Genomic DNA, 20,231 nt, shown 5'->3' on the forward strand with positions numbered 1-20,231 from the left:
ATAAAAATTACAGTTTAAAAAAAAAGAAAAAAGAAGCAGGCTGCACCTCAATACATGGCAAACAAAGTATCAATAAATTTTATTATACACAACCAATCAATACAGACATTTAAAAACACTAAAAACCATTAGATAAATAAATGGTTTTTAGTGTTTTTAAATGTCTGTACTGATTGGTTGTGTATAATAAAATTTATTGATACAGTGGTACCTCGTTTCTTGAACTTAATTGGTTCCGGAAGGCAGTTTGAGAACCGAGCAGTGTCTTCCCATAGGAAATAATGTAAATGTGATTAATTGGTTCCAGCAGCCACCAATAATTACCTACAATACTCATTTATTACACTGATAAGTGCTCAGTATAATCACTACAGTACAGTACTATACTGTACAGGACATTAAACATAAGAAATGTTCATCAGAACCAGCAATTATAGTACAGTAGTCACCAACTCCTCACCCATCCTTTACTGTATAGCGTCCCCCCCATCCAAGCACTGTAATGTATGGGAGATGGTGGTGCACTGCCTGTACTACTACTGCACTGTATATGCACTCCAGCCGTCTTATACAGCACTGTACTGTATGTGAAGCCTCACCACTGCTTAACTCGCCAGGTACAACCCACCATCCACCCTCGCAAAAACGTTCAAAAAACGTTCGAAAACCGAGCAAAGTTCGAATTCCAAACACTACTTCTGGGTAAATTTTTGTTCGAATACCAAGCAGTTCCAAAGCGTTTGAAAACCAAGGTATTACTGTACTTTGTTTGCTATATATTGAGGTGCAGCCTGCTTTTTCTATACTCCGTTTCTTGTTTGTCTTGTATTATGTCCTTTGGAGTTTAGTGGCTAGCACTCAGTTTGTATTGTATTGGTGGTGCCCGCAGAGGCAGAGGAGCTTTCTTGCTAAATTGCTGATCTTAGTCACATCACATCCAGAAATTCTTTTTTTTTTTTTTTTTTTTATAAAAGGTGATCGAAAAGTCACATATTTGCAAGTGAGGTACCGATAAAAACTACAGACCATGGAGCAAAAAATTAGCTAAGCAATGAGTGAAAACTGACAAAGAATTATGTTTCAATCTTGTTAATCCAATATTCGGAAAATACAAATGCACAAGGTATATTCACCCAACATAAGTGCTCATCAAAAGTCCAGATGCTGTATGAGCAGGGCTCCAGATGGCGACCAAAATGGTCGCCAATGCGACTGACCTTTTGCAAATGGCGCCCAGATTTATTAATCTGGGCGCCATTTGCGACTGGCCCCGGCGGCGGCGCGCTGTCTCTTTAAGATGCGCGGCTGATGCGCGGCTGCCGGGGGTGTCCCGTCCTATCCCCGGCAGCGCGGCGCATCAGTGAGCTGCCTGGGGCCCTGACTTCCGGCACAGGAAGCGCACGTCAGAGACGCTTCCTGTGTCAGAAGTCACAGCCCCGGCGTACAGGGAGCTCACTGATGCGCGCGCTCCCGGGGATAGGACGGGACACCCCCGGCAGCCGCGCATCAGCCGGGGACAGCGTCCGAAGAAGAAGAGGATAGCCGGGGGAGCGGGTTGTCAGGTGAGTTTGTGTGTTTGTTTTTTTTAAATATTGCTTGGCATAGAGGAAAGGGGGGGGGGGCTTTATAATGGGGGGAAGAGAAGGGGGGGCATCTATAATGGGGGGAGAAGAGGGGGCATCTATAATGGGGGGAGAAGAGGGGCATCTATAATGGGGGGGAGAGGGGGCATCTATAATGGGGGGAGAAGAGGGGGCATCTATAATGGGGGGAGAAGAGGGGCATCTATAATGGGGGGGAGAGGGGGCATCTATAAGGGGGGGAGGAGGGGGCATCTATAATGGGGGGGGGAGAGGGGGCATCTATAATGGGGGGGAGGAGGGGGCATCTATAATGGGGGTAGAGGGGGTCATCCATAAGGGGAGGGGGTATCTATAAGGGGGGGAGAAGAGGGGGCATCTATAATGGGGGGGGAGAGGGGGCATCTATAATGGGGGGGAGGAGGGGGTCATCTATAAGGGGAGGGGGCCATCTATAGGTGTAGGGCAAACTGGCTGCAGACACTGGGAGATAGATATATGCACAATTATTATTATCAGGGCCCCTCAGGTGTCTGTATTGTAGGGGGTCACTTGCATTAGTCACTAGGTGAGAGATATATCTATCTATATATATATATATATAAGTCTAGCTCAGTATGTATAGACTGTTGCAAGCTTTTAAAGGGAACCGGTCTCCCCCGGTGACGGGGTGACAGGCTCCCAACCCCCCGTTAGAACCCCCTATACTCACCTCATTGCGCCGGGTCCCGCTTCTGAAGATGGTCGGGTCACGGAGATCTCAGCCGCTGCAGCCCGGCGCGCACACTGAGAGAGGAGTCCAACGCTCATAGAGAATGACAGAGCACTGGACTCTCCCGTCATTCTCTATGAGCGTTGGACTCATCTCTCAGCGCACGCCGGGCTGCAGCGGCTGAGATCTCCGTGACCCGGCCATCTTCAGAAGCGGGGTGAAGATGAGGTGAGTATAGGGGGCTCTAACGGGGGGTTGGGAGCCTGTCACCCCGGTACGGGGGTCGACAGGTTCCCTTTAAGTTCAAGTTCAGAAGAGTAAGCCTCATTAAAAGGCTAGCCAAGTGAGGCTGAAGTACTGAGTCAGACTGTATATGGTTGTCAGACTGTATATGGTTGTCAAGTTGCAAGTTTCCATGTTGAACGTTTTCAAACTAAGAAAAGAAAGGATCTAAAGGAGGAGGATGCTGTGGCCTCTGCACACAGTAAGTCCCAAGTAACATAACATTAATTTTACATGGTTTAAAATGTTGGCGACCAAATATTCTATTTGGCGCCTAAATTTTTCAGGTTAGGAGCCAATGGCTCCCAGGTAAATTTTTTAGTCTGGAGCCCTGTGTATGAGAGATAGTCAGTCCTTTTGGATTAGAGCAACTGTCATCTTGCTGAAGGTAAACGGCGTTGCCGGAGCAGATGCAGATGACGAGACGTTTCGTGGATCCACTTTCTCAAGCATCACGTGATCTTGTCCACCACCAGTATAAAAAGCTAGGAAGCATTGAGAGAATACCCTGGCTAAGGATACAAAAAGATACATAATAGAATAAATACACAGTAATATACACTTTACATAGTAAAATGAGCTATAATAAATTGCACAACTATATCTATAGAAATATCTGCTATATGGCACCTTACATACCCCTCTAAACAATGCTGGCTACAAAAACACACTGAAACTGCAAAAAGGCCTGAAACCTCAACAAGGCTTGCAGTTTTAGTGCGTTTTTGCGAGGATATGTAAGGTGCCATATTTCTATAGATATAGTTGTGCAATTTATTATTGCTTGTTTTACTACGTAAAGTGTATATTACTGTGTATTTTATTATGTATCCTTTTGTATCCTTATCCAGGGAGGTCTCGTAATGTTTCCTAGCTTTTTCTACTGGTGGTGGGCACGATAAAGCCATGATTGAGAAAGTGGAGTGATCCACGAAACGTTGCAGACATTGCGTCTGCTCCAGCAACACCGTTCACCTTCAGCAAGATGACAGCTGCTCGAATCAAGCTTTATGGTGCGTTCACACCTACAGGATCTGCAGCTGATTTTCTGCAGCAGATTTCATTTAAATAACTGAACACAGCATCAAATCTGCTGCAGATCCTGTAGGTGTGAACGCACCCTTAAAAGGGCTGACTGACTGTCTCTTATACAACTTCTGGGTGAATGTTGGGTGAATATACCTTGTGCATTTGTATTTCCCGAATATTGGATTAACAAGATTGAAGCATAATACTTTGGTGTGTGTTTCCATTCATTGCTTGAACTATCCAGAGGTTACAAGCCCTCCATTGGACACATATGTATGAGAGATTTACAGCATTTTACATTTGTGTTGGCAAAAAATTAGCTCTCACACAGCCATATAAACAAAAAAAATAAATAAATAAATTAAGAGTCAGAATAGAGCAAATGTAAGCACACTTTTTTTGCTTTAATTTTTTTAAAGTAGTTATAGACAAGTAGCTAAAACTATTTGACTACCAAAAACACAGTTGTTGTTTTTATCCAAATGTGTCCATAGTTACATATGATCCATAGATATCTGCACATTACAGTCTATGAAGCTGCTTAATAGTTTGTAGAGAAGAGCGTGCACATTTTGAAACAATGCAATACAGGTTATAAGACTGTAAAATAAGCTATGTTTTTGTTCACTTACCTCCAAAGCACAGTTCTGAAAGATACTTGACAAGCTGGTATTTTGAGATGATCCATGCTCTGACTTCTCAGACTCCAACCCTCTTATTCCTTTACCTGGTGTAGACTCGCCTACAAAAACAACAATTTTAATTGACATAGGCCTATATTTATCAATCTGTGTGGAACAAAATCAGCCAATCACAACTCAGGTTTCATTTTACCATTCATTTTATGTTACCATTGACATATGAGAGCTGTGCTCTGATTGAATGAATAGCAGCCATAGAAAACTGACATGTCAGTTTTTTACGCCGCCGTTAGGGATCCCGGCCAGAGTGTATACTATGTGTATAAAATTTTAAAGTACCCAGGAGGTGTTCTCGAGCATAGCAAGAGCATGGCAGCTCATCGCTGCTGTGTTAAAGCCTAAAGCCTCATTCACAAGTCCACAGTGCCAACCGTAATTGCTGACCCGCAATTGTGTCTGCACTACAAATCTGCATCAGTAGTGCTTCACAATTCACGGACCACTACATAGAAGATAACGATTGGAGATGAGCGAACCGGGTTCGGGTTCGAGTCGATCCGAACCAGAACGATCTGCATTTGATTAGCGGTGGCTGCTGAACTTGGATAAAGCTCTAAGGTTGTCTGGAAAACATGGATATAGCCAATGACTATATCCATGTTTTCCACATAGCCTTAGGGCTTTATCCACGTTCAGCAGCCACCACTAATCAAATGCTGAAAGTTCGGGTTCGGATGGACTCGAGCATGCTCGAGGTTCGCTCATCTCTAATAACGATCCATGCTGCAAATGTGGGTCCGCACCAGGACCTGTGTTTTTTTTTTTCGGCACGGCTCACGGCCCCGTACACGCGTACGGTCATATGAACGTGGCCACTGAAATCTATTAGTCCTATGTTCTGTCCACAATTGCGGACAGAACCACACAATACTCAGAAGCGTCGCCTAAGATGTTTTCAACTAGTACAATGTATTGGAGCTGAATAATTATTGAAAATCTAGCTGACAGGTTCTCATAATATAGAAATATTAATAAATATTATTTAATAAACGCTACTTATCCTGCTCAGTGAATGCTAGTACAAACACTACAAATGGAGAAACTGCTCCTTTCTTTCTCTCGAAAAACAGCAAGCCCTAATACAGCTTTAGGCTGGGTTCCCACACAGTTTATTTCAGGCAGTATTTGGTCCTCATTGCAACCAAAACCAGGAGTGGATTGAAAGCACAGAAAGGCTATGTTCACACAATGTTGTAATTAAGTGGATGGCCGTCATTTAATGGCAAATATTTGCTGTTATTTTAAAACAACGGCCGTTGTATTAAAATAATGGCAGTTATTTACCATTATATGGCGGTCATCCACTCAATTTCAACATTGTGTTTTCAATCCACTCCAGGTTTTGGTTGCCATGAGGACCTGACATGAGGACCAAATACTGCCTGAAATCAGGGCCGTATTAACAACTGCTGCTGCCCTAGGCACTAAACCTGAAGACGCCCCATCTTGGGGAGCGCGGGGGAACCTGGTTTCGGCCACACGCATTTCTCTACATGTAGAAACATTCTGAATCGCGTTTTCATGATTTTTAAAGGCTTAAAACATAGATTTCCACATTGAATCAATAATTAGAGCAGTCTGCATATTGTCTGACGGAATTCTCACCACAGGATTGGTAGGTAATAGCTCCAGGCATCACAGCCACACCAGACCTGATCATACCTCCCCCCCTACCCCCCTCAAAAAGACATCAGATTTACTGGCAAGTCTTAAAGGGAGATGGGAGACTAAAAAAATAAAAACAAACAAAAAAGTTGTTTCCTTCCCCCTGCTTCCTGGTGCTGCCCCCCTGCAAGGTGCTGCCCTAGGCACTGGACCACGGGTGCCTAGTGGTAAATAGGCCCTGCCTGAAATATACTGTGTGTGAACCCAGCCTTGATATGAAGAAAATGGACAAAATCATTGAAATCTATAGATTACCAAAGCTAGTATCTCCCTTCTATCAAAAAACTAAAACCTAAGACATTACATATACATTGCATTCAAATAACAATAGTAATATGAACAGAAAGCCCATACTGTAAGTGCAGCTCTGTTTACTGGTACCCCCACTGCTGCTGCTGCCCAGGCTGGTGTTACTTTGATTCAAGCTGCTTGAAGAAAGTCTCCTAAAGCCTGGTTTGGAGGCAGAGCTGTCAGCAATATCATGGTCTTCAACGTTCAAAGGAAATTGATAATTATCTTTACTAACTTCTTCCTAAATTAAGTGATAAGAAAGGCAATTGTTATAATCACATTTATCTGGTTCACTCACAGTCTCAGCACATTAATATACAGATATAGTATCAGTCCTACTTTATGGGAATCCAGGCACTTGCGTGAAAGGTTTGTAAGCCCAATGGACTTAACTTATTTTCTCATAATAGCAATACTTCTACTATAATTCTTTCTAAGAGAAACTCACAGAAGGTTTGTACATACAAAATAGAAACTTGCTGTTATGATGTTGCAGTGCTTTTGTAGGCCAAGATTGAATTTAAACCCTTAATGGGGTACTCTGGCAAAAATCTTTTTCTTTTAAATCAGCTGGTTTCAGAAAGTTATATAGATTTGTCATTTACTTCTTCCCATAGTTATTAGCTGCTGTATGACCTGCAGGAAGTGGTGTATCCTTTTCAGTCTGACACAGTGCTCTCTGCTGACATCTCTGGCAGACACAGGAACTGTGTAGAGCAGGAGAGGTTTTCTATGGGGATTTGCTGCTGCTCTGGACAGTTCTTGTTTTGGACCGACATGTCAGCAAAGAGCACTGTGTCAAACTGAAAAAAAAACAGCATTTCCTGCATGACATACAGCAGCTGATAAGTATGGGAAGACTTGAGATTTTTGGTAAATTACAAATCTATACAACTTTCTGAAACCAGTTGATTTGAAAGAAAAATATTTTCCTCGGAGTACCCCTTTAACTCTGAAGCTACTTACTTTTCAAATTAGGGCTTTTAAATGCCATTGTTTTCCATTTACAGGACAATATCAGAACTTGCTTGACCAACTGTACTATGTAAGGATAGCCTTCATGTTTCCATAACACTGATGTGTTATCTATCATTTTCAGGTCTGTACGATTTCCAATTATGTATAGGGCCGCATTTACCATTAGGCACCCATGGTCCGGTGCCTAGGGCAGCACCTTGCAGGGGGGCAGCACCAGGGAGCAGGGGGACAGAAAAAACAATTTTTTTTGTTTTTATTTTTTTAGTTTCCCTCCTCCCATTCAGACTTGCCAGTAAATCTGGTGTCTTTTCCAGTGGGTAGGGGCTATGGTGGTATTGGTCAGGTCTGGAATCGCTAATAGGTGCGTGAAGATGGGGCGTCTTCAGGTTTAGTGCCTAGGGCAGCAGCAGCTGTTAATACAGCCCTGATTATGTAGCTTTTATTTTATTTTACTACTCTTAAAAAATTACATCTTATACAGTTATGCTTAAAAGTTTACATACACTGTCAGAATTTTTGCTTTTTTGCCTTTTTTTGGGGGGGGGGGGGTTTGGGGAGAGAGAATATAAATAAAAACTTTTTTCCACTCATGGTTAATGGTTGGGTGAAGCCATTTATTGTTAAACTACTGTGTTTTCTTTTTTTAAATCATAATGACAACCAAAGCATCCAAATGACCCTGATCAAAAGTTTACTCCCTAGCATTAATGACGGCTTGAAGTCTGTTGTGGTAGTTGTGGATGAGGCTCTTTATTTTCTCAGATGGTAAAGCTGCCCATTCTTCTTGGCAAAAAGCCTCAAGTTCCTTTAAATTCCTGGGCTGCCTTGCATTAACTGCATGCTTAACCCCTTAGGGACCCATGACGTATCCGATACGTCATGGTGCCGCGGGGGTGTTCAGAGAGGGGTCCCGCCGGGACCCCGTTCTGAACGGCGCCGCTGCCAGCTGATATGTGCAGCCGGGGGGGCGCCTCTAATAGCCGGCGTGGGTCCCGTTGCCGTGCCGGCTAATTAAGCCTCTGAATGCAGCTGTCAAACCTGACAGCTGCATTTAGAGGCTTTGCTCGCACGTCCCTGGTGTCTAGTGGGACGGATGAGAGACCAGTGCTGTGTATATACAAGTCCCCCAGGGGGACTTCCAGTTAATGTAAAAATAAAAGTAAAAATGTTTTTTTATTAATAAAAAATCCCCTCCCCTAAAAGTCCAAATCACCCCCCTTTTTATAAATATAAATAAGTAAATAAACAAATAAAATCAACATATTTAGTATCGCCACGCGCGTAATTATCCGAACTATTAACTTATCACATTCCCGACCTCGCACGGTAAACAACGTCAGCGGAAAAAAATTCCAAAGTGCTAAATTGCGCATTTTTGGTCGCAGCAAATCCAGCAAAAATGTAATAAAAAGCTATCAAAAAGTCGCATTTACGCAATCAAGGTACCGATAGAAAGTACATGTCATGGCGCAAAAAATGACATCTCACACAGCCCCATAGACCAAAGGATAAAAGAGCTATAAGACTGGGAATATAGCGATTTTAAGGAACATATATTTGTTAAAAATGGTTTGAATTTTTTGAAAGCCATCAAGATACAATAAAAGTTATACATGTTACATATCGTTGTAATCGTAACGACTTGAGGAACATGCATAACAAGTCAGTTTTACCATAGGGCGAACAGTATTAATGCAAAACTCCCCGAATTCAAAACAAATTCCTTTTTTTTTCCAATTTGACAGCGCAAATTATTTTTTTCCGGTTTCGCAGCATATTTTATGGAAAAATAATGCCTGTCATTGCAAATTACAATTGGTTTCGCAAAAATAAGGGCTCACATGGGTCTCTAGGTGAAAAAATGCAAGTGCTATGGCCTTCTAAACATAAAGTGGACCTTTGACCTTAAGGGGTTAAAGGGAACCAATTACGCCGAAATTGCCCCCATTGATAAGGAAATGTGCTGGTACATCACCCAGCACGCTTCCCAAACATCCCCCTGTACCCTCCTTTATTACCCCGCAATCTTACATTTGTGAAGTCCCGCGCCGTATGCTAATCAGCCCCAAGTAGTCATGGTGGGCTGAACTAGTCATGGTCTTGGGCGTAGTTATCCGGGTCCAGGGGGGCTTCCAGGGGCGTGATTCAAAGACCTGCGCTCTGCCAACGTACGGCGGGAGAAGACACTGACTTTGTGGAACGTAAGCGCCGCCGCCGTGGAATGCAAGCCAGAGATGACGTTGGCGGAGCGCAGATCTTTGAATCACGCCCCTCTGGGCGTGATCACGGCGCTGGAAGCCCCCCAGGACCCGGATAACTACACCCAGAACCATGACTAGTTCAGCCTACTGTGACTACTTGGGCTGATTAGCATACGGCGGGGGACTTCACAAATGTAAGTTTGCGGGGTAATAAAGGAGGGGACGGAGGGGACAGGGGGATGTTTGGGAAGCGTGCTGGGTGATGTACCAGCACGTTTCCTTATCAATGGGGGCAATTTCGGCGTGATTGGTTCCCTTTAAGATCTCCCAGGAGCGGCTTAATGATATTGAATCAAGAGACTGAGATGGCCACTCTGGAACCTTCACTTTGTTCTGATATCCAAGGATTTGATAATGCCAGTCAGCAGTCTTCAAACTGTGATTAACAAATGGAAAATCAGAGGCTCTGTAAAAAACAAACCACAGTGAGGTATACCAACAAAAATTTCAGCCACAACTGCCAGAAAAACTGTTTGGGGTGCAAAGAAAAACCACCCACAAACAACATCAGCTGAAATACAGGACTCTCTGAAAAATAGCAGTGTGGCCATTTTAAGATGCACAATAAGGGTGGGTTCACACTGAGGAATTCTCGTGGATAAACTGCGGAATGCGGAATCAGCCGGCCCATAGAATGGTGTCTATGGAGCCAGCGGAAAGGCGTGAGGCTGTGTGAGCGGACAGCCTACGGAATTCCGCTGCGTTTATTCGCGAGAATTCCTCAGTGTGAACCCATCCTAAGGAAGCAATTGAAGAAAAAAAAAAATGGGTGGATGGTTGAGTCACCAGAAGTAAGCAATTACTGCACAAATGCCACAAAGTATCTTGCCTACAGTACAGAGACATGCCTCAAAACTTCGGGAACAAGGTCATTTGGAGTGATGAGACCAAAATCGAACTTTTTGACCACAACATAAACATTACATTTGGAGAGGTGTCAACAAGGCCTATGATGAAATGAACACCATTCCTATTGTAAGGTATGGGGGTGTATTGATGATGTTTAGGGGATGTGTGAGCTACAAAGGTATAGGAAACTTAGTCAAAGTTGAAGAAAAGATTAGAGTAGCACATTATCAGAATATACTGGAGGCAAAATTACACTCGTCAGGCTGGAGGCTACGCATGGGACGTACTTAAAGTTCCAACATGACAATGATCCAAAACACAAGGCCAAGTTGACCTGTCATTGGTTATAGCAGAGCAAAAAGAAGGTTCTGGAGTGGCCATCTCAGTCTCCTGACCCCAGTGTTGGACCAAGAATAATAAGCAGCTTTACCATCTGAGAAAGTAAAGAGCCTCACAACTACCACAAAAGACTTTAAGCCCTCATTGATGTTAGAGGGGGCAATACATAGCATTAAGAACTTTGGTATGTAAACTTTTGATCAGGGTCATTTGGATGTTTTTGATTGTCATTATGATTTAGAAAGAGAAAACAGTAGTTTGACAATAAATGGCTTCACCCAACCACTAACCATGAGTGGGAAAAAAACATTTGTTATCAATCATACTCTCTGAAAAAAGGGATAAGAAAGCAAAAATCTGCAGGGGTATGTAAACATTTGAGCACACCTGTAGATTATTTTTTACTGTATCACTCTTCGTCAGTGCCATATTATTAATGTTTTTTTTTTCTAGGTTTTCCCTTTATTGGTTCTCTAGCATAGTTCTATAATCTATCTGCCAAATGACCACGGATTATGTTTGCAAACTCCTGCTGGGTCCTTTTCTTTCACTGTGTCTTTAATTATTAAGCAACTAGCATGTCATTTTTCATGTTAAAATTTCAATAAACAGTTTGAAACAATAAATTAAAATTGCCCTGTTCTGATGCCATATGACGTCAGAGTTCATGCCAATTACGCCATGTTTTATTCCTTTATAAACCTCAAAGGCAAACCAACCATGTGTTATTTCAGTTGCTTTGACCTTCTGTTGTGCAGAGAAGATGAGAAGAGTGCCTGAGATGTATATGATTCAGCTAAGATGGCAGCCAGCCGCTCACTTTCAAGATCACTCAGGGTTTAAATAAATTCCAAACCCACAGGCCGAAGCCCGGGGTACAAAACCCCTTTAACTGATAACACCCCCCTTAAAAAATAACTTTTATTTCACAATTAAGATGTACGTGTGAACTAATTTAAAATCACAGTATCCAGTATTTCACACACTAGACTATGCTAGGTGATATCACGGGATATATCTATCCTCCTAACTATCTCAATTACTATCACAGTCTGCAGTACTGCGTAGCTAAATCACTCAGAAATACTGGATTACTGCTTATTAAAATCACAAAATATGCCCCCTCTCTACATGTTTCGTTGCCACAGCAACGTCATCAGGAGAAAAATTAGGCAACACTTGCTGTTAGTACTGGCAGATATTTATACCTAAGTGCAAATAAGTGACATCATGGTCACGCCCCAAACACTCTTCATGCTGTGCCAATGATATCATACTTTATTGGAAATAGACTTGCCCCCTTCTCATAGATTGGTAACCAACACAAACACAATAACGCCCACCTACTCACCCTCCTATCACTCTATTCGTAGCACTTTGCGTCTCTCACTGATGACACAATACGTCATCAGTATCGCGGCATCACGTGATCATTGCCGATCACATGACCGCTCCACAAAGGAACCATTTCCGGGTTAGCGGCATCATGTGATGGTTGTACCTCACCGCGCATGTCATCGCACTTAGAAAATATTCATTGAATACCCTAGTGCGCATGACTTTTGACTTAGTCTGAAAACAGTTGATAAGCCATAAGTGCGCATGTCACAGTACATCAATATAGAATATGACTAACACACACTTACTTTTACTGGTTCAAAAAAGTGGAGCACTACTAGATGTCAACCCTGATTCAGCTATATGTGAATTTATATTGCACCAATAGAGTAATCTACATTATAATTTTTTCAAAGGTAAACAGGTAGGTATCAAAAGGTATTTCAGGTGAGTATCGGAATAAATACCATAGGCAAATCTAAACTAGGGTCATGTATCTTAATCACAACTAGAGTACGGAATGTTAATACAAATGGGTCCATAACGTAAATAGCATCTGGCCACACAATTGTTTTTGGAGATGAGGCTTTGAGTTGTTTTACATCACATATTTTGCTTTGGGCACGGTATATTGACGACATCCTCATCCTTTGGGATGGGGATGCGTCCCTATTACAGGAATTTGTTGACACATTAAACACGAATCACATTGGTATGCTTTTTACATATGAGTTTGGTGGTCGCACTATTAATTTTTTGGATTTACAGATATTTATTGATGATGACCTCCAGATCCAGACTGGCATTTATCGCAAACCAACATCGACTAATTCCCTCCTTCAGTGGCAGAGTTGGCATCCGAATACCCTGCGACGTAGTATTCCGGTTGGCCAATATCTTAGGGCCCGCCGGAATTGTTCTGAGGAATCCAAATTCCAGTTGGAGTGTAAGAACTTGTATAAAAGATTTAGAAATAGGGGTTACCCTAGTAAACATCTACGCAGGGCTTACCATAGAGCATGTGAGAGTGACAGAACTCATCTCTTACATAACACGCGATCGGCTACGAATAACAAAGTGATAAGATGCATAGGGAATTATGATGGACACACAGACCAGGTAATGGCAATTCTGAGACGCCATTGGCATTTATTAGAGGCAGATACTGATTTGGCTCCGGTAATTAGTAAGCATCCGAGTGTAACATTCAGAAGAGGTCCTAACCTTAAGGATATGCTGGTACACAGCCATCTGCAGACATCTTTGGTTCCTCGGACCTGGCTGACGAAGGACACAAAGGTTTTTTTTCCATGTGGCCATTGTGGCCTATGCAAATATATGACTAAAATCAGAGTTTTCAAAAATCCAGTAGATCAGAAAACCTATGATATAAGACAATTCCTTAATTGTAGTAGCAAGAATGTAATTTATGTCGCACAATGCACATGTCCACTTTTGTATGTGGGCAAGACGACCCAGGAGCTACGGCGTAGAGTATCCAAACATATCAGTACTATTAGGACTGAATCAGAAATGCCCCTAGCTAGACACATCCGTCACCGACATGGTGGCAGGATTGAGGACATTAAATTCTGGGGTCTCTGTCAACTTAAATTAGGACAGAGAAAAGGTGATATAGACAGATTGTTGCTTAAGGAGGAGGCGAGATGGATTTTTCGCCTCCATAGTCAAGTACCTCTTGGATTAAATGAGGGCTTTTCATATGCTGCATTTCTTTAAGGATGGTATTGATTTAATATTTTGACATAATAATATATAATAGTGAACGATAGTTAGATATTGTACTGGCCAGATGCTATTTACGTTATGGACCCATTTGTATTAACATTCCGTACTCTAGTTGTGATTCAGATACATGACCCTAGTTTAGATTTGCCTATGGTATTTATTCCGATACTCACCTGAGATACCTTTTGATACCTACCTGTTTACCTTTGAAAAAATTATAATGTAGATTACTCTATTGGTGCAATATAAATTCACATATAGCTGAATCAGGGTTGACATCTAGTAGTGCTCCACTTTTTTGAACCAGTAAAAGTAAGTGTGTGTTAGTCATATTCTATATTGATGTACTGTGACATGCGCACTTATGGCTTATCAACTGTTTTCAGACTAAGTCAAAAGTCATGCGCACTAGGGTATTCAATGAATATTTTCTAAGTGCGATGACATGCGCGGTGAGGTACAACCATCACATGATGCCGCTAACCCGGAAGTGGTTCCTTTGTGGAGCGGTCATGTGATCGGCAATGATCACGTGATGCCGCGATACTGATGACGTATTGTGTCATCAGTGAGAAGTGCTACGAATAGAGTGATAGGAGGGTGAGTAGGTGGGCGTTATTGTGTTTGTGTTGGTTACCAATCTATGAGAAGGGGGCAAGTCTATTTCCAATAAAGTATGATATCATTGGCACAGCATGAAGAGAGTTTGGGGCGTGACCATGATGTCACTTATTTGCACTTAGGTATAAATATCGGCCAGTACTAACAGCAAGTGTTGCCTAATTTTTCTCCTGATGACGTTGCTGTGGCAACGAAACATGTAGAGAGGGGGCATATTTTGTGATTTTAATAAGCAGTAATCCAGTATTTCTGAGTGATTTAGCTACGCAGTACTGCAGACTGTGATAGTAATTGAGATAGTTAGGAGGATAGATATATCCCGTGATATCACCTAGCATAGTCTAGTGTGTGAAATACTGGATACTGTGATTTTAAATTAGTTCACACGTACATCTTAATTGTGAAATAAAAGTTATTTTTTAAGGGGGGTGTTATCAGTTAAAGGGGTTTTGTACCCCAGGCTTCGGCCTGTGGGTTTGGAATTTATTTAGTTAAGTGATCCCTGACCCACCTATGTGAGGGTTTAAGTGGTTGTGCACTCAGGGTTTAAACACTCAGATCCGACCCATCAAAACTGACGTCTCTCTGACATGTCAAAAGTTTTTGGAAACAGTGAAACTTTAACCTCTTAAGGAAGGAGCCAATTTCCGTTTTTCCGTTTTCTTTTTTTTCCTCCTTGTGTTTTTAAACATAGCCATAGCACTTGCATTTTTTCACCTAGAAACCTACATGAGCCCTTATTTTTTGCGTCACTAATTGTACTTTGCAATGGCAGACTTAATTTTTGCATAAAATATGCTGCGAAACCAGAAAAAAATTATATGCGTGGTGAAATTGGAAAAAACGCAATTCTTTTTTTCTTTTTTTTCCCATTTTTACGCAGTTTGTCCTATGGAAAAACTGACATGTTGTACATGTTCCTCAAGTTGGTACAATTAAACGATATGCAACTTGCATAACTTTTATTATTTGATGGCTTTTAAAAAAAATAAAAGCCTTCTACAAAAAAAAAAATTCCTTAAAATTGCTCTATTCCCATGCTTATAACGCTTTTATCCTTTGGTCTATGGGGCTGATTGAGGTGCCAATTTTTTGCACCATGATGTGTTCTTTATATCGGTACCTTGATTGCGTATATGCAACTTTTTGATCCGGGCAGCCCATAGGATATGGCAGCGGTCTGCTGCCGCTGCTCCTATTACACAGAGCGGCAGCAGCAGATCGCTGCTATATAAGTTGTTTGGATTTCAACATGTTGAAAGAAACAACTTCAACGATCAGCCGATATGAACGATGTCGGCTGATCGTTGCCTCCTATTCAACGGGACGATTATTGGCAATAACGTCCGATAATCGTTCCGTGGAATAGGGCTTTAAATGGTTAAAAATCAATCTTGTGGCACTACACCAAGTCACGTAGTATCCCGGACCTTAGCTAAAAACATAAGTTTAACCCTGGTTGCAGCTATGATAATCAATAACACATCAATCACCTCATCATCAGAGTAGCTGTATGCAGATGCCACTGCCCCCCACACTTTGCTGGCTACATTGGCTGCTTGCTTCATACTAGACTTTAGCACATCCATTTTTGGTCCAGTCAAAAGGTTGTCAAACTTAAGTCCAGGAAGGGAGTTTACCACTGAACCCAGTGAACCATGCTGAGTGTTACGGACAAGTGCTGTCAGTGAGAGAGAGCGCTCCTTTTGGTTTTTTAGGTGATGTTTTGGAGTTGTAGTAAATGTTTTGGACCTGGATACAGAGTTTTTCTGATTTTCACACTGGACATCCGGGGGAGGTATGGAGTCAGTAGGCAGACTAGATCTCCTTTCAATTGTGCCTTGGCTATGATTGCCACTTTCCTTGGCTGAATCCTTGCTTCTAAGTTCCATACTAGAGGATTTACTTCCAAGGGGGCTTTTCAGATTCATATAGCTTTCGATTTCATCAGCTAGGTTACGTGCTACCACAGGGGAGATCGTTTTTTCTTCAGGTGGAGGAGGATCATCTTCCACAGATTCTGATGCCAGCAGAGATAATGGATCATGCCCTTTTTCCACTCCTTCCCTTTCTACTGCTTTGGGAAGACCACAAGAACTGTGTCTCTTGTTTGCTTCATCTGTGCCCTTCTCAGAAGCAGTCAGTTGATTGTTTTCAGTGTTGCTCACGCACTCGGATGATTCTAATGTAGCTTCCTCTTTTACAGTAGCTAAGGGGTCAAAAATGTCCTGACCCAAGACATTATCGGTAGTCTGCACGGCAAGGCATCCTGGATCACAAGTCCGACTCTCAGCTTTCTGACAAGAAGCTGGGCTGTCAGTGCCATCGAAACTGAATTTATTGCTAGTCTGTGGATGGGGCGGTGTCTTTGATAATGCTGCAGTAAGTATCTTGGCATCGGCTCCCATCTTCATAGCAATTTCGTTAGTAGACATTTCAAGGCTACCTTTCTTCAGCATCATGCCTGCACGACTGTCTGTACTAAAGCTGCAGCTTCTCTCAGAAAACATCTTCTGTCTCTTTTGGGCCTTATCTCCTGACTTCTTAGCTTGAGCATCAGAAATAAACACAGAGTCATCTCCAGAATCCTGAACGGTAGGCAGTGAAATCTGTACGCTACCTGCAACAAGTGAGTAAACATTTTTAAAAACATTCATCCACTTTTAGGTATTGTTTTATCAGTAGTGTCATGTAGGTTGTTTCCTAACAGCTTTACATGCTCAGGACAACAACTAACAGCAAGGTTTTTATAGTTTTTCTAGTTTCATAATTTAATGTATTGGAAGAGCGAGACCTAATATGAAACATCAAAAGTGACGAACATAAACATTTAACAGCAGAAGATTCAGGCATTCAGCTCAATGCCGGGCTTTTTTTTCCCCAAGACAACCCTTTTAAGCAAATTGAAAGGGTTGTCCACTAGAGAAAAAAACAACACACCTTTATATACCCAATTAAAAACTTCTGAGTTAATAGAGGTGGTCAGCTGTTCAGGACCCTCAACTCTTGGGCAGAGTAGAGACCAGCTACAAAGAAAATCACCTGTCCTGTACATTGTTATACAGACAATACATATACAAATATACACCTATTACGGGAAATGCGTATAAAGTGCTTTTCTCCCTGCACTTACTACTCCATCAAGGATTCAATTCCTGGATAAAATGGTGATGTCACGACTCGACTCCCAGAGCTGCATGGGCTGTGGCTGCTGGAGAGGATGATGCCAGGGGGACACTGAGGGACACAGGGCACTGAGCATCCCTCTGCCATCATCCTCTCTAGCAGCCCGCACAGCTCTGGGAGTCGGGTTCGGGTCATGACATCACCATGTTATCCAGGAAGTGAAGCCTTGATGCAGTAGTAAGTGCAGGGAAAAAAGCCCTTTACGTGCATTTCCCGTAATAAGTGTATATTGGAGATTTGTATAACTTTTGGGAGGCAATACAATACTTTCATAAAAATGTTCGCCGGACTGCTCCTTTAAAATGTTTAAAGTGTGGTGCTCATTCCCTCCAGTGGTGGCACTGCAGGGAAACTGAGCATTGCTAACTAATGGAACAACCTGTGATCAGATTTCGTGACCCATCTTACAAGAGGGAATTGTCCAAAGTGGAGAACTCCTTTAGTAACGCTTACAATATGTTGATCCACAACATTATAACTTACCACTACTACTTTTTCTCCCAGTAACATCAAAGATTCCAGAGGGCACTTTAACAATGCTACTTCCATATGGAGGAGATTCTGGTGAACTTCTAACCTCTGGGATATTTGTCGATGGATTTTCATTTTGGCCATCAGAATTAACTGCTATGCATATAAAGGAAATGTAAGTCAATTCACTAGCAATCCTGTCTGTAACTGCATGAAATTGCTAATAGTATATTATATCATTGTTATCTAAGACAACATTGTATGGCTACATGGTTGCTTTATGTGTTTTTATACCAAACTGTCACAGAATATATACTGTTGAATCCGTTTGATATTACATTGGATGTGTCGTTCATTGGATGAGTGTTTCAATCAAAGCAAAAATATAGCAAATTCCACTGGAAGAGTATGCAAATAATCCTCTTTAAGGGGGCGTTCACACCTACAGGATCTGCAGCAGATTTGATGCTGTGTTCAGTTATTTAAATGAAATCTGCTGCAGAAAATCAGCTGCAGATCCTGTAGGTGTGAACGCACCATAAAAGAACAATCATCTGGTCTGTGTAAACACGTATACCAAAAGTTCCTTTACATTTTTTATCATTTGCATATACTGTGCTTTTTTTAAGTTCTTGTTCTTTGTGAGAAAAATCCAAATACAATATGTACAGTTTTGGCCAAACATAACATAACATTTTAGGTAGGTTTCGGTCTACAGTAAAAGGCTTACCAATTACATCAGCAGATTGTGTGCTTCCGTTTTGCACAGGATGACGCTTTAACTGCAAAGAAGAATCTGTTTCAGTCTTAGCTTTCGGCTCTTCATTAATTAAAGTGCTTTTTTGGGGAAGTTCATCTTTGGGTCCTGGTGCCTCACTGACCTGATCACCTGCAAGACACAGCCATTATAGGGATAGTAGGATTATAATATAATGTAAATATTAACAAGCTATTTTTCTACTCCAGCACAAATCATGACACCTTAAAAGGGGTACTCCAGAGAGTAATTATATATTGTTTTTTATACATGGTAATATAATTTAAAATATATATCATTTTTAATTTATACATAATTTTACATTGAGTGGTAACAATAAGGAGTCAACAATGGCCTCTCTGCTGCCACTAGCAGGGTAAGAGTGTTAAAAGATGATAAAAGGGTGTAGAGCAGGTAACAGGGACGCAGACAAGTGAACAGGCAACGTCCCAGTTTTAATGTAGTGAAAAAACTGTTAAATTGAAGATAAAGATTGGTGAGTGCCTTAGCCTTTAAAGGGAATCTGTCAGCTCCTGAGCCCTACCTAAGGTGATTTTGACAGTGATCAGGTCTTTATGCATAATATGATGCTAGGAAATATACTGTTAATATGGTGATATAATAGATTCAAATATAGGTGCCGATAGCATTTTTATGCATTAGAGAATTGTTAATAACTTACTGATCATGTCATTTCTTGTTTTTAGCAGCCGCAAAAGAACTCTCGCGAGGCTTTCCAGGCATAAATGTGGTGGTGGGTGTTGTTTCACACATGCTTGAGAAAGAAGCGGTTGCTTCGAAACGTCGCAGGCGTGAACTCTTTATCTGTTCCGTGAGTGTTACAGTGTCCTAATATGGACTTTGATCAGCTCGGCTGGGCGGTGGACATTTTTGCTACAATTGACTATTTGCTATGTTCCTCTCATCAAGCACTACTTTTCATGTGATCACTAAGTGGTAAAGTTTTTGTAACTCTGTGTTGCTCAAGAAGAATAAATTAAGAAGCTGCAGATGGTTGGTGTGTATGTTATTGAAATTCTACCTAAGATGCTGACAGTGTGCTGTAGCTGACAGTCCCCTAGTGAGCATGGTGCCTTTTTGGTAATTTTCCATGCAGCGGATTATGTACAATATCACGTCTCCTACTGTAATGAAGAGTCAAAGAGGAGTTGCCACACCTCACTACTTCTTCCTCCTGCCCTTTACAGATTAGATGAAAAAAAAATATCATACCATGTGCAGGAGAATCAAACATCTCAAACATGTCCGGCGCCATCTTGGAAGAGCTGCACATGTGCAGTAGCATCAAGAAGCTGCCACTAGAGGCATCTAATCTGTAATTGCTTTCACATGTGGTATAGGTATATATACTATGCCCCTCACTCTACTGCCCACATCCCTGAGGAAGCCGCTAGACGGCGG

The 20,231-nt window shown here is 41.8% G+C and overlaps 1 protein-coding gene across 3 annotated transcripts in view; it reads right to left on the minus strand.

Annotated features, from left to right (window-relative positions):
* DENND4C (DENN domain containing 4C) overlaps positions 1-20,231 on the minus strand; it is a 97,949-nt gene that overhangs the window by 13,224 nt on the left and 64,494 nt on the right. For 2 of the 3 annotated variants that reach the window (XM_069962050.1, XM_069962048.1), the window contains 5 exons: positions 18,783-18,941; positions 18,065-18,208; positions 15,889-17,015; positions 6,324-6,501; positions 4,236-4,345 (listed from right to left, as the gene is read on the minus strand). In XM_069962050.1, coding sequence (XP_069818151.1) covers positions 4,236-4,345; positions 6,324-6,501; positions 15,889-17,015; positions 18,065-18,208; positions 18,783-18,941 — 1,718 coding nt within the window. The remainder of the gene's footprint in view (positions 1-4,235; positions 4,346-6,323; positions 6,502-15,888; positions 17,016-18,064; positions 18,209-18,782; positions 18,942-20,231) is intronic. The other variant, XM_069962049.1, reaches the window with a different exon arrangement.

Source organism: Dendropsophus ebraccatus, chromosome 3, assembly GCF_027789765.1.
Source record: "Dendropsophus ebraccatus isolate aDenEbr1 chromosome 3, aDenEbr1.pat, whole genome shotgun sequence".
Taxonomy (NCBI): domain Eukaryota; kingdom Metazoa; phylum Chordata; class Amphibia; order Anura; family Hylidae; genus Dendropsophus; species Dendropsophus ebraccatus.